Raw genomic sequence first — 15,538 nt, 5'->3', positions numbered from 1 at the left:
GAATCAGGGCTTCCAAATCCCCAGAAATATCCCCTGTAGGTTCTAACAAGGGTGCAGCCTGAGGGAAAGGAAAGGATCGCTTCAGCAGGTAGGCCTGGTGAAGGAGTAAAATGAATTCTGGGGAAAACCCTTCCCCCATGCTTGAAGATCCAGGCAAGAACCCCAAAGGAGTGCCCATAAGACCGGAGCCCCCCGCCAACAAAGAGCCAGAACAGCTTAGCAGAGTTTAAAAAAGGTTTAGACGGCTTCCTAAAGGAAACGTCCATAGACCATTATTAAATTGGGCTTGGGGAAAATCCACTATTTCTGGGATAAGCAGCATAAAATGTTTTGTACTTTTTTGGGGATCTTGCCAGGTATTTGTGACCTGGATTGGCCACTGTTGAAAGCAGGATGCTGGGCTTGATGGAGCCTTGGTCTGTCCCAGTATGGCAATACTTATGTACTTATGTCTCACTCTCTTCTACGTCGAGTGGGCCAAGATTACCTCAAACCAGTGGGTTCTGGATATCATCCAAGACGGCTACAAGTTAGTTTTCTTCACTCGTAGGTGATACATTTTTGGAATCCCGGTGTGCCAGAGCAACCAAGCGGGCTGCAATTGAAGCCATGTTGCGGTTCTTGCTGGATCTGGGGGCGATGGTTCTGGTGTCCTCACGGGAGAAAGGCATAGGACGATATTCAATTTATTTAGGTGTCCTCAGGGGGCTTCTTTCACCCCATTCTGGACCTCCACAAGGTCAATCAACGCTTGATGGTCTGACACTTTTTCTAATGGAAACTCTGCGATCAGTGGTGGTGGCGGTTCAGCCGGGGGGAATTCGTCATAGCCTTGGACCTGAAGGAGGCTTATTTGCATTTTCCCATTTGGCCCCCGCATCAGCGTTCCCTGCATTTTGCCATTCTAGGTCATTCTTTTCAGTTTCAGGCCCTGCCCTTTGCCCTGTCCACTTCTCCCTGTACCTTCTGTAAGGTTATTGTGGTGGTGGCAGCTTTTCTGCGGAGAGAGGGCATCCGGGTGCATCCCTATCTAGATGACTGTCTCATCAGGGCGGAATCAGAACAGAAGAGTTGCTAGGCCACCGATCGAGTGATTTCGCTTTTGCAGTCCTTGGGATGGATCTTGAACCTCCCCAAGAGCCAACTGGTTCCCTCGCAGACCTTGGTCTATCTTGGTGCTCGGAAGACAGTTGGGTCAAGCTTCAGGCACAGGTTTCCAGCTTTCTTCACCTTTCTAATCACTGGGCATGGGGCTATGTCCAGGTGTTGGAGTCTGTGGCAGCAACTTTGGAGGTGGTGCCTTGGGCGAGGGCTCACATACATAGGAGCCGACTCTGTGGGTGCTGTGGGTGCTTGAGCACCCCCAATATTTAGAAAATTCCTTGTATATGTCCAAGGAGGGATTATTTCCATTGGGCTTAGCACCCCCAATAATTTTGAAAAGTTGGCTCCTATGCTCACATACGCCCATTACAACACTCCATCCTGTGCAGGTGGTCTCCGAAGTCCTAGGACTACCGTCAGTGCCTTCTGTTGCAGCCCATAGCGAGGTTCAGCATGGCCTGGTGGCTTCATGATCCCAACTTGCAGCGGGGTATGCCTCTGGCCTCGCCTCTGTGGGTCATGGTAGTGATGGATGCCAGCCTGATGGGCTTTGGAGCTAATTGCCTCAATTGTTCTGTTCAGGGACGCTGGACCCCCTTGGAGGCAACCTGGCCAATCGATTGGAGCTGCGAGCAGTAGTGAATGCCCTCAAAGCCTTTTCAGGACCTGTTGTTGGGCAAGCCGTGTGCATTCTATCAGACAACACGATGGCAGTAGCTTACATCAATCGCTTGAAGCCTAGCGCTTGCCGCCAAAGCGGCGTGTCTTTTAGAGTGGGTAGAATCCCATGTTCTGTATCTGTCAGCTGCTCACATTGCAGGCCAGAACAATGTTCGGGAGGATTTTTTTAGTCGTCATCTGCTGGGCCCAGTGGAATGGGAACTCTTGGCAGCGGTGTTTCTCCTCATTTGCCAGAGGTGTGGGACTCCGGGATTGAATCTGATGGTGACCCATGTCAACACCAAAGTGGGCAGGTTCTTCAGCAGATGACGAGAGCCCGGGTCCTAGGGTCTGGACGCCCTGCTCCAACCCTGGCCCGAGGATGACCTTCTTTATATGTTTCCCCCGTGGCCGTTGATAGGACGAGTGCTGCATCAGATCTCCCATCACTGGGGGCGAGTCATTCTGGTGGCTTCAGATTGGCCGTCGCCCTTGGTATGCGGACTTAGTCAGTCTGCTGATGGAGGCACCCCTACGGTTCCCTCTCTGTCCTGAACTTCTGCACCAGGGGCCAATACTGATGGAGAATCCCTCCCGCTTTGGTCTTATTGCTTGACACTTGAGAGGGCATGCTTAAGGAAGAAAGGCTATTCTGATTCTGTCATAGCCACCTTGTTACAAGCGCCTAAGCGTTCTACCTCTTCGACGTATGCTTGTGTTTGGCGGACCTTTATCTCCTGGTGTTCGGACAGGGCTTGGTCTCCTTTGCACGCCTCGGTGGCTCAGCTGTTAGCCGTTTTGCAGGATTTTATTTAGGTATTTTATTGCATTTGTATCCCACATTTTCCCACCTATTTGCGGGCTCAGTGTGGCTTACAATACATTGTATTGATGGAAGTACAATATGTTACAGCTCGATTGTGGTTACATTGTGAGGCATTGTGTTTAAAACAAAGTCTACGTATCGTTAAGAGAATAGTACAATGGAACAGAACAATGGAACAAAGGAAGAACAACGGATACTAATAGGACTATAGAACAATAGCGCAAAAACGTACGGGTATGGCAGTTTTACCTGTAGATTTAGGTTTAAGTGTGTTAAAATGAGAGTACAGATGAGAATGTATTGATGTATTACTAACAGTGTGTGTGGACTTCATGTGTTTTGATCCTTTCGATAGATTTTTTCGAAGAGATGAATAGTTTGCAGAAGTCGGTTAGCTCGTAGGTCGCCTTCAGCTTACGTGGAAGTGGATTGCAAAAAGGCCTCTTCAGGTTCAGGTCGTGGCCCTGGCGGGTTTCAGGGGGCAGGTGTCGGGTGTTTCCCTGGCCTCATACCTGGACATGGTGCGTTTTTTCCTGGGACGGGATTCCCGCTGGGATGGAAGCAGTTCCTGCGGGGTTCCCTTGGTGACAGAAGCAGTTCCTGCGGAGTTCCCAAGTGGATGGAAGCAGTTCCTGTGGGGTTCCCGTGGAAGTGTATGCTGCACTTGTGCCAGCCTCTCATCTACCGAGTACCAAGTTCTTTTAAGTGCTGTCTCCTCCTCCTTGCTTTAACAGCACAGATGCAGAAAGTCTCCATTAAGGTGGTGTTAGAGACACAAATGGTGACGAAATTCAAAAAGGGATGAACACAGAGGATCTCTAATTAGAAAATGGATATGTCGAGTGACGCTTAGATGGCGACTCTGGCAGTGATGAACTAGGGCCAATACCATGCAGACTTGTACGGTGTGTGTCTCATATATGGACTGTGTCTCATATATGGACTGTGTCCCAGAAACACTACAGAAAGACTACAATCAAGTATATAATATCACATTCATTGTTGATTTAATCCTGAATGGATAATGAGTGTGATTATTGGGCAGACTGGATGGACCATTCCAGTTTTTATTTATCTTCTCACTTACTATTAATCCTCTCTGCTCCAGGGCTGATTCACATACCTCAGCTCTGGCATAGGCACGAGCATCAGATGTCACCTGACCTACTGGCGCATTCATGTGGCGACCTGTTAGCAGACAGTGCCTGTGAATCAGAGCCAAGACCAGAGTGTTCTAGCTTCTGTTCCTTCCTTGCCTGCAGTGCTGTGGCTCAAACCCAGAGAGAGACTGAGAGAGCTGACCGGAATTTTTTTAAATGTACCATTAAATTCTTGTGGGGATGGGTGGGAATGGGTAAGATTCCAGTGGGGACAGGTAAGATTTCTGAGTGAAAAGACTCTAGAGTGAAAAGACCCTCTTTCTTTGGGGACAGCAAAATAACTTACATAGTGGCTTTTGTCATCATTCAAAGGATGAGGGGGACTGTGACAGTGGCCTCCAGTTGAAAAAGGCAATTGAGAGGGTGGTGAATAACCTTCATATCTAGTGGGTGAAAGTTAGATTTCAAGAAGGGAAAATGAACATTGGCATGTAACTGGACAAAACCTACTGGTCTCCCATAATTTTAGTTCAGGCCCAAGCAAAGTTTGTAGATGCTTCCTCTCCTTGCACTCCCCCCCCCCCCCCAACCAGTCATCATTCTGGTACAGGCCACAGTATTGTCATTGGAGTTTCTTATGGGGGGGGAGGAGGAGAGCCATGGTCCCTGACCGAGTGCTCCTCCTGGAGCCCTGAAAGGACTGATTCCTTAAGCAGGTATCTGGTTTGCTGAGCTGGCATAAACCTTGCTTGTCTTTACCACACAGGAATCTTAATTTCTTTTTTCCATATGTAGGGAGGTGTGGTAGCCATGTTAGTCCACTCTTAAGGTTATAAATAGAAATCAAACAAAATAAAACATGGAAAAGAAAATAAGATGATACCTTTTTTATTGGACATAACTTAATACATTTCTTGATTAGCTTTCGAAGGTTGCCCTTCTTCGTCAGATCGGAAATAAGCAAATGTGGTAGCAGATAGTATATATAAGTGAAACATCCAAGCATTACTTTGACAGTCTGACAGGGTGGGAGGGTGGGGGTGGGTAGGAGGTATGCATGGGGACATCAAAGCATTTCATTGATATTCTAACAGGATGGGTGTGGGTAGGTGAGAGGAGGGTGATAAACAGAGAAATACAATTTTATGGTTTATAATGGGCTAGAAAACCCAGATCCTTCTTATGTCCTGTCTGTTGGGTGTCAAAATATTCAATCATTCTGACTTCAAAGGTCTTATGTTCCTGTATTGTTTTAAAGCTACCTTTCAGGATTCTTACTAACACTCGAGTGTCACATGAAAAACACAACCAAAAAAATGTTCCACTCAATGTGGAAATTAAAAAGAGTAAGACCTTACTTCCCAAGGACCGTTTTTCGCATCTTGGTACAATCAATGGTTCTCAGTCATCTTGACTACTGCAATGCACTCTACGCTGGCTGCAAGGAGTATATAATCAAGAAACTTCAAACAGCCCAGAACACTGCAGCTAGACTCATATTCGGTAAAACAAAATATGAAAGCGCCAAACCCCTACGAGTAAAGCTACATTGGCTCCCACTCAAAGAACGCATCACGTTCAAAATATGTACTCTAGTTCACAAAATCATCCACGGTGATGCTCCAGCCTACATGACAGATCTGATAGACCTACCACCAAGGAATGCCAAAAAATCATCCCGCACATTCCTTAACCTTCACTTCCCTAATTGCAGAGGTCTAAAATACAAACTAATTCATGCATCAACCTTGTCCTATCTGAGCACACAATTTTGGAATGAACTGCCACGTAACTTAAAAACGGCCTATTACCTTCCGCAAACTATTGAAGACCCACCTCTTCGAAAGAACATACCACACAGATTAATACATGTGAACCCTCCTTATGAAACTAGAACTGTCCTACTCTAAGACTTGCTAACACATTATCTTGTGTTATTATTACCACCTTTACCATAAGATCCTTTTGCTATACTAAATGTATTTTCTCAGACAGATTTCCACAGCTCATGTTGAATTGTAAGCCACACTGAGCCTGCAAAAAGGTGGGATAATGTGGGATACAAATAAATAAATTACTGGTGCAGTGTTCTGGTCTTGTAAAGTGCTGGCCCACAGGGGTGGGAACCTGACTGGCACTGGCTATCTTCATGTGATGTCTTTGCTGATTAAATCTTGTCTTAAGCATCTGGCCTGTTTCTCCAATATAGCATCCTTCGTTACATTTTTTACACTGAATGATATATACCACATTGGAAGATGAGCATGTGAAAGATTCCTTTATGTTGAATATTTTTCCTTTGTGAATGACTGTGGGGTCCTGTGAAATGTTTTGGCATAGCTTGCAGCTGGATATATTACAGGGAAATGTGCCCTTCTTTTCCTTTTCAGTCTGTGTTGGGAGTTTACTTCTGATTAGCTTGTGTTTTAAGTTGGGTGGCAGGACTTAACAAGGATCTGGGTTTTCTAGCCCATTATAAACCATAAAATTGTATTTCTCTGTTTATTACCCTCCTCCCACCTACCCACACCCATCCTGTTAGAATATCAATGAAATGCTTTGATGTCCCCATGCATACCTCCTACCCACCCCCACCCTGTCAGACTGTCAAAGTAATGCTTGGATGTTTCACTTATATATACTATCTGCTACCACATTTGCTTATTTCCGATCTGACGAAGAAGGGCAACCTTCGAAAGCTAATCAAGAAATGTATTATGTCCAATAAAAAAGGTATCATCTTATTTTCTTTTCCATGTTTTATTTTGTTTGATTCCATATGTAGGTAAACCACAAGTCTTGTCCTCCAGGAGCTGGAGCCTGGTGCTTCCCAGGTCTTTAAAGATACTCTCCAAGTCTTTACAGAACAAAAGTCAGCCCTCAAATGGGAGTCTAGTAAGGTGAACCTTGGAGATGGTGTTGGCTGCCTAGTACCTTAGCTGGAGACTTTATAGCTGGATACCATGGTGACTGTGTGTTTAGCAAATGCCTGGATGAAAGCATAAAATGCACCAGCCAAAAATACAGATGCCGATTCGATTAATAGACCCTGATCAAAGCCTTCTGCCTGGGTTTTCTGAATCCAGAATAGCAGAGCTCTGGCCATGTAAGGCATGGGGAAAAGCTGTCTCTCTCTCTTATTTTGCAGATGCCTAAGAGCAGCACCCCTTTCAGTTGGTTTCCTGGTATGGCAAAACACTGCAGAAATCAGCACATTCATCTTTGGCATCCATAGCAAAATCTCCTGCCCACCTTTTAGATAATGGATATAAACTTCTTGCACCATTTCCTTAATAGTCCAATGTATAGCAGATGACTTTGGTGGTCTGAAAATGCGTGAAATGGATCCCCTGAGATGCAGAACTCTACTGCCTAATTCTCAGAGGTTTAAGAACCTCGACCACTTGGTCAATCAGGCTTGAGTGTTCCGCTTTCCTAAAGAGAGTTATTACTGAAACCCTTTGATTTTCTGGTGTTGTCCAGAAATATTTGATTGCTCATAGTCCCTTCCAAGAGGCAAGATTAGGGCAGTGGAAGCCCGCTAAAGCTAGAGTTTGCTCAGCCCTAGATCTCTTAACTGCTGGCATCTGAACTCCAGTAGCCTCTTGCTGTACCCTGGCACAGCAGACATGGTATGTTCTCATCATAAAATCAGAGGAAAAATCAATAGGGGTCCATGTTGTCTGGATGACAGCCCTATCCTGAGAAAGAACCTTGTATTAAACAAAGGTCCTACCAGAAGATCCCTAATGGGATATTGACACTAGGAAGATCCTTTGAGTTGTGAAAGAGCATTCATGTTCTTCATCTTCAGCTGTGCAGGAAGAATCTCATTAGCTCCAGAAGGTTCCTGCATACTTTCACAGCAAAGGCAAAAGGAAGCTGTTACAAAAGTTGTGCTTTCACTCCCACAAGTTGGACATCTTCTTTGTCTAGCCTATGTTTTAATGCTTCTGGAAAACCCTAGCTGGAAAAGTGGTCAGACAACTACTACTACTATTTAGCATTTCTATAGCGCTACAAGGCGTACGCAGCGCTGCACAAACATAGAAGAAAGACAGTTCCTGCTCAAAGAGCTTACAATCTAATAGACAAAAAATAAAGTAAGCAATATATCAATTAATGTGTACAGGAAGGAGGAGAGGAGGGTAGCTACTTCTGTTTGGCAGAGCCAAAACAGCTTATCTACCCAGAAGGAAGGGAAGAGAAACAGACAATAACATTTACAAACTATTCCTCTTTTTCATATAGTAATTTTTTTGAGCTGTTAATAATTGGAACTGAGTATGCCAGCAATAATCGCTGCCACAGCCCAATACAAGCACTTTGAAAAACAAAAGACCCCTTGTGAAGGGTTTTTTTTTTTTTTTTGGCTTGGTCTCCCTCCTGTTGTCAAAAAACCCCAATCTTCTACAAAATAACCACCATTGCGGTGAAGCGTACAGAGCTGCTGGCAGATTAAAGGAAGAGTTTCAGATTTCAAAATTTACTCTCAGCAAAGCCTCACAGTTTTGCAGCAGTGACTTCTTTTCCAGTGTTGGCACAGAATGACCTGACACAGACAGAGCACTAGAGCACTACACACAAATGGGAGGTAATGCCTCTGGATTAATCTGGGGCCTGCAACAGCATGTGAAAGTGCCTCTTGCCTTGTCCCTTACTTTGCCTCACTTTGCCTAACTCTGCAACTTGAGAGAAAGCTGTTTTCCTTTTAACCTATTAATATGCAGGTTTGATCATACTTTTACATATATATATATATATATATATATATATATATATATAGCTAAAAATCATCAAGTTAATTAATTCCTTGATTATATGCTGATTATACGTTTGCATTGATTATATAGTTATATTGATTATTGATCATATCCTTGTATAATTACATTCATTACTGCATTCTGTTATTATTTTGCATTCCCATGTGCTCTTAGTCTATTATATAGTTGCAGGTACATCTGTAGCTTCTCTAGCATTTGCATAGCGATTGGTCCACCCTTTCACCTGTGATCTTTTTGTTTCTTTGCTTTTGGTTTCTTGAAGGAATGAAATGTCTTTCTACTCTGAGAGAGAGGATGCACATGATCATGGAGGGTCTGGAGTGAGACCATCAGCACAAACCTTCAGGCCACAGAACCTTCGAGTATTGCAGCCTCAGCAGGTCCCAACATCCTACCAATATGAACAGCCTACTGCACAACCGGCTACCTTTTCCAGCCTGCCTAGCGCCAGTTATGTACCACAGAGGCCTGGCTATGTGCCCTTTCCTCCTCCTGTTCCTCCAGCAACACAGAGTTCAGTAAGCCCCTATCCCCTGAGGCCACCCTTCCCAAACCATTCAGTAAGACATAATTTTGCAACACCTCCATATTTTCCTCCTGCACCTCCAGCTGTGCACAACACCAGTAACACAGCAGCAGCCCCAGCCCCAGTCCCAGCCACAGCCCCACCACCACCACCACCATCCAGCGGACAAAATCCATTCCCCTATGGGGTACCTCCATCCATACTTCCTCCCCCAGTAATGCCACAGCAGGTCAGCTACCAGTCTGTGTATGCTACCACCTACTCGCAACAGGCTTTCCCTGCATTCCCTCCACCACCTCCTGCACCCCCTCCAAGCTTCAGTAGTTACCAGCATAGCTCATACTACTTCCAGAGCAACAGTCACTACCGTCACACCACTGGCCAGTACTCAATAGAGGCAGCCCCAAATGAACGGAGGAGCCCGGAGAGAAATCGGCGTTATGATGATCAGCGACGCAGGGCATACAACCATGGCCATGGGGAAAGGCACCGCTCAGAGAGCCATGGGGATTGGCGGGACCAGGGTAGGGGCCCTGACAGAAGACGGCAGGAGAGCAGTCGGCACAGACCAGACCATGACCACAGTAGAACCCCATCTCGTCATAGGACCTATGACAGAAGCAGGTAAATCCCGATGTTGCAGTTTAACTGATCATGTCTTATGGGGTTTGGGAAAGAAGAAAGAGTGTGGAGAATAGAGGCTGTGTGACTGGTGGTATGATGGTATTCAGTTTGTCTTGTGCACTAGTAAAACTCTGGTGGACAAATACATCTGCCCCATCCCCAGGATAATGCAACCTCTGGTGTTATAACTTTTTGGAATGCATAGGAGCCAATTCCATATGGTCTCATTTGAGACAGAGAGCAAGATTTGCATTTTATGTGTATATGTGTCTGTGTATGTTTTTTTTTTTTTTTTTTTTTTTAGGTTTTTGTTGATCTTGAATTTTGAGTGATATTAGTTTAGGCTCTCATTTTACAAGCCCAGTTTCATTTGATGCATGGCTAAACTGGCACTTAAACGTCTATCTTGCATAAACATCTAAGTCCTGATTTTACAAAGATGGGATATGCAAGTGTCAAACCTAAGTGCATGCAAATGACAAGGGTGCATGGTCTAGGTGGATCTTGAGTAGGACAAAGACATGGCAAGTTCATAGATGCTTATTCCCCATTTCAGAAGGTCACTAAATGCCTATGTCTTGAAAGATCAATGTTAGGAGTTATATCTGCTACCAAAGATGTTTAGGTTTTGGGAAACAGCTGCTATTGGGGGAGTGCCAGACTTGTGAGTTCTTGTACCAAGTAGAGCGCTGCTGAGCCCGGTATTCGGACCAGGTTCTGCTTGGCGGCCAGACAACCCTGTGCTGACCGGCGTTTCCCAGAGGTTGAGCCCCTAGGTGCGGGCAGTCTGCAGGACTTACGATATGGAGCTGGAAGCGGGATGGTGAAAGTATTGGCCAGGCAGGCAGCAGGCAAGAGAGTGATCCAGGTACTTGCAAAGTCAATAGGCAGGCAGCAGGCAGGGGAGTAATCTGGGAACAGGCAGTGTCAACAGGTAAGCAGCAGGCAGGGGAGTAATCCAGGTACAGGCAATGTCAATAGGCAAACAGCAGGCAAGAGAGTAATCCAGGCACAGGTAAAGTCAGTAGGCAGGCAGCAGGTCAAGAGGGAAATCCAGGTACAGGCAAAGTCAGTAGGCAGGCAGCAGGTCAAGAGAGTAATCTAGGTACAGGCAAAGTCAGTAGGCAGGCAGCAGGCAAGAGAGTAATCCAGGCACAGGTAAAGTCAATAGGCAGCAGGCAAGAGAGTAATCCAGGTACAGGCAAAGTCAACAACGAGGGACAAGTAGATAAGAAACAAACTACTGAGCAAGTAGCATCTACCAAAGTAGAAGCCGAAGCATGGAGTCCAGTAAGAGCTCAGCTGATAAAGTGCTGGAGTCTGACATCAGCAGGAACCAGCAGGGAGAAGGAGCACAGCCATAGGACAAGAGCAGGGGAAGGAGCAACCGGAAGACCAATAGGAGAGAAGCAAGGGAAGCCAGGCAATAGGAGAGCAGACACAGGTGGGTGGAAGCAAAGCAATCAAGGCGCCTGCAGCCAGAGAAGAACTACACACACGGCTCAGGGCAGTGCCAGTCAAGTGTGCGTGTCGACGGGACCGTGCACAGCCCGAGGTCGCCGCTTGCGTTGAGGTAGGGGACATGACGGAGATTTGGGAAGGGGTTGCTCCCTTAATCCCCTAGTGGTTTTTGTCTTCCCCCCATCCCCAAATGCCAAACTAGCAAACAAATAGTTCACTGTGATGGTGTCAGGGTAGTAAGTGCTTATGTTTCCAAGCTTGCTAAGATAACCGGTTATGTACTGCACGTTGGCAGATTATGTTCTAAAATACTGGTGAAACTTTAGACTCACTGACCTGCACATCTGAATTCCTACTTCCTTGTCATCAATAGCAGATGAATCCATTAACTGTTGGGTTGTATCTGCCTACCAGCAGGTGGAGATAGAGAACACTGAAAAGCCACAGTGACCTTGGACGTCTAGCTCCTCCTGCCTTCAGTATATCTCTATCTCCAAGCAGGTGTGGACGTTGCTTGATCAGCTCCTGGATCCCTGCCTGAGGTGGCTCCTGAGCTTTGCCAGTAGAGCGGGGGTGTTGTGGCTGGTGGTGCCCACTTTGAAGGCATACTTGGTTTTGTTCTCTGTCCCTGCCTTACCCCATCCCCCCTCCTCCCTCCTCCCGGAGTCCCTCTGTTGCTGCCTGCTTCCAACTTTCCTCACAGTGTAAAAAAAAAAAAAAAAGAGTGCGCTTATTCAGTGTGGCTGTTCTGAGGCTTTCTCAAGAGATTCTGGTGCTGTGCAGCCTGACCGGAGCTTGTTGACTCGGTCTTCCAAGGTGAGAATGGTGCCCAGCGTCCTGTGCACAGCGTCCTGTGTGGGGTAAGTTGGCGCGAGGCTGCCATTTTATTTCTATTTTTTTGCCCGGTTGGGCGATGGCTGCTGAAACAGTTAAGCGCTGCTCCCGCTGTGGAAAACGCAGGTCAGCAGCGGGGCTTTGCAGTACGTGCTCCTTGGACACTCGTGCTAATACGGGCATGGCGAGTGGTGATTCTTCCCGCTCGATGGAACTAGCAGCGGGTGCCATTTTGGAAGCGCCGTGTGGCTCGACCCTCGCTGTTGCGGAGGAGTTTGAGTGCGGGGGGACGCCTCGTTCCGAGGCTGCTAGAGAAGCTCCTTTTCCTGCTTCTCCTAATTTGGGGGCAGAGGGCTGGGGTGAGTTTGTTCTCCCCTGAGTCTGTGCTGTTGATGCATAAGGCCTTTATGTTAAAAAGAGCTATGCCAGAGGCGTCTGACACTACGATGCGGACGGAATTTCCTCCAGGTTTTGATAGCCCGTTGTTGGCTATGGAGCTTTCTTCTTCCCCCGAGCGTTGGACTGACGTTAAACGTAGGCGGGTAAATTCTCTGTTGGAAAGTGGCGCACCTCCTTTTTCCCCCCCTGTGATCAGGATGTGGGGAGTCTGACGGGTCTGGCCGGCCCTCATGGACGGATGATCCAGATGAGGGTACCTGTTTGCCACAGGACTTGGATGACCCTAAAGCGGTATGGATTTTTCACCGCGATGAGCTGCCAGCTCTCATCTCTGATGCCTTGCAGGCCCTCTCTATTGAAGATCCTGCCAAGGGCGAGGCCTCCTCTGTTAATCCTAGGATGGCTAGTACTAAGAAGCCTTCTAGGGCTTTTCCTGTGTGTGACTCCATCCAAGAGCTTATTTCAGCTCAATGGTCTGACCCTGATGGGTCTTTGAAGGTAGCCAGGGCTATGGGTCAGCTTTACCCTCTGTGTGAGGATCACTTGACCCTGTTTGGGATGCCTAAATTGGATACGTTGGTCACAGCTGTGACTAAAAAGACCACTCTCCCGGTGGAGAGAGGGGTCGCATTGAAGGATATGCAGGACCGGCGGCTAGAATCTGCGCTGAAGCGGTCCTTTGAAATCTCGGGCCTGTCCTTAAGGGCGGCTATTTGCAGTTCCTATGCAGCCTGGGCCTGCCTGTCCTGGTTGCAGCAGGCGGTTGATCAGCCCGAGGATGGTGCGTGTGCCCTCTCTGAGGTTGGCCCACGTATGGAGTCTACCCTGTCCGTTTTGGCTGATGCCCTTTATAATCTGGTCAGAGCTTCGGCTAAGCAGATATCTGTGGCGGTTTCTGTCCATCGCCTTCTTTGGCTTCGGCATTGGGCGGCTGACATGACCTCTAAGCAAAGGCTGGTGAGGTTATCCTTTCGGGGCCTCCTATTTGGAGAGGAATTGGAGAAGATTGTTAAAGACCTAGGGGACTCTAAATCCCAATGGTTACCTGAGGATAGGACGCGGCCTTCTTCCAAAACTCCTGTTTTTTCCCTCCTCTTCCAGGCCACGTTTCTGCGAAGCTCGCAGGTATCGCCCGGGGCGCTCTGCTGGGTTTTCTCAACGTGCTCATTTTCACCAGAGGAATTCCTTTCACTCGGACAAATGTTCGGCTGCGGCTGGCCAACGGCCAGGAGTTCGGGGGCATTCTCTGCAGTGACGGGATGCCGGTCCACTTGTCGATTCCTGCAGTAGGGGGTTGTCTTTCCCTCTTCCTCGAGGAGTGGACCAAGATTTCTTCGGATCAGTGGGTCCTAGACCTGATCAGAGAAGGCTACCGATTGGAATTCGGTGCCCCGGTTAGAGATGCCTTTATAGAGTCCCGATGCGGCACTGCTGTCAAACGGGCGGCGGTGGAGGAGACCTTGCAAGTCTTGCTGCGGCTGTGGTCGCTACTCTATTTACTTTGTGGTCCCTCGAAAAGGCGGGTCTTTCAGACCAATCCTCGACTTAAGGAAAGTCAACGAGGCCCTTAGAGTGCGACACTTCCGCATGGAAACCCTGCGCTCCGTCATTGCGGCGGTTCAGCCAGGAGAGTTTCTTACGTCTCTGGACCTCAAGGAAGCTTACTTGCACATTCCTATTTGGCCCCCGCATCAGCGGTTTCACCGGTTTGTGGTGTTGGGCCAGCATTTCCAGTTTCGGGCTTTGCCTTTCGGCCTAGCCACAGCTCCCCGTACCTTTTCCAAGGTGATGGTGGTGGTAGCTGCTTTTCTCAGGCGAGAGGGTATCAGAGTTCACCCTTATCTCGACGACTGGCTCATCAGGGCGGATTTGGCAGACGAGAGCCGACTTGCTACAACCAGAGTTGTTACAGTTCTGCAGACTCTGGGCTGGGTGGTCAATATACCCAAAAGTCACCTGACCCCCTCTCAGTCTCTCGAGTATTTGGGGGTCCGGTTCGACACAGCCTCGGGGTTCGTTTTTCTCCCCGACCACAGGCAATGCAAGCTTCAGAATCAGGTCTGTCTGCTCCTGCGGATGACTCGCCCTCGAGCTTGGGACTTTGTTCAGCTCCTGGGGTCGATGACGGCCACCATGGAGGTGGTTCCCTAGGCGAGAGCTCACAAGAGGCCGCTGTAGAGTGCTCTGCTGCAGGAATGGTCTCCAATCTCCCAGGAATACCAATGCAGACTAACGTGGCTCCCTGCGGCCCGGCACAGTATGGATTGGTGGCTCTCCGACATGATGCTGCGACAGGGGATGCCACTCGCGCTCCCTTCTTGGTGCCTGGTGGTAACGGATGCCAGCCTTTCGGGCTGGGGAGCTCATTGCCAGGGCAGCTACACTCAGGGTCAATGGGTGCCCATTGAAGCGGGGTGGTCCATCAATTGCTTGGAACTGAGAGCGATATTCCAGGCTCTTCTGGCCTTCCACAAGACTCTGAAGGGACTTCCTGTCCGAGTGCTGTCAGACAACACGACAGCGGTGGCCTACATCAATTGTCAGGGCGGCACGCAGAGCAGGGCCCTGGCCACAGAGGCCGCTCAGATTTTTCTCTGGGCCGAGCTCCACTTGCCTCTGCTATCCACAGCCCACATAGCAGGTCAGAGCAACGTGCAGGCCGATTTCCTCAGCAGACATCAAATCGACCCGGCAGAGTGGGAAATGGCAGAAGAAGTTTTTCTTCAGATTTGTGCCAAATGGGGGACTCCCGGACTGGATCTAATGGCGTCAAGTTCAAACGCCAAAGTACCTCGCTTTTTCAGCAGAAGACGAGATCCTCGCTCAACGGGGTTGGATGCACTGGCTCAACCCTGGCCATCGGACCTCCTGTATGTGTTTCCTCCTTGGCCCTTGATAGAGCGAGTTCTACTGCGGATTCGGCTACACCGAGGATTGGTGATTCTCATTGCTCCGGATTGGCCAAGGCATCTGTGGTACGCGGAACTCTGTTGGATGCTGGTGGAGGCTCCATTTCCTTTGCCTCTGATGCCGAACCTCCTGATTCAGGGTCCGGTGACTATGGAGGATCCCTGCCGATTTGGTCTTAGGGCCTGGCTCTTGAGAGGGAGCAATTGAAAGACAAGGGCTACTCGAACAAGGTCATTTCCACTCTCTTGCAGCTTATGCTACCTCCGCAGCTTATGCTCGGATTTGGCGCAAGTTTGAGGCATGGTGTGTT

General features: G+C 48.1%; 1 protein-coding gene across 1 annotated transcript in view; it reads left to right on the top strand.

The window, feature by feature from the left end:
* The window catches only part of DROSHA (drosha ribonuclease III), a 552,432-nt gene that overhangs the window by 9,431 nt on the left and 527,463 nt on the right, over positions 1-15,538 (top strand). The window contains exon 2 of the mRNA XM_030216759.1: positions 8,737-9,624. Coding sequence (XP_030072619.1) covers positions 8,744-9,624 — 881 coding nt within the window. The 5' untranslated portion in view covers positions 8,737-8,743. The remainder of the gene's footprint in view (positions 1-8,736; positions 9,625-15,538) is intronic.

This window comes from Microcaecilia unicolor, chromosome 1, assembly GCF_901765095.1.
Source record: "Microcaecilia unicolor chromosome 1, aMicUni1.1, whole genome shotgun sequence".
In the NCBI taxonomy this organism is placed as follows: Eukaryota; Metazoa; Chordata; class Amphibia; order Gymnophiona; family Siphonopidae; genus Microcaecilia; species Microcaecilia unicolor.
This window is presented reverse-complemented; position numbering and strand designations above follow the sequence as displayed.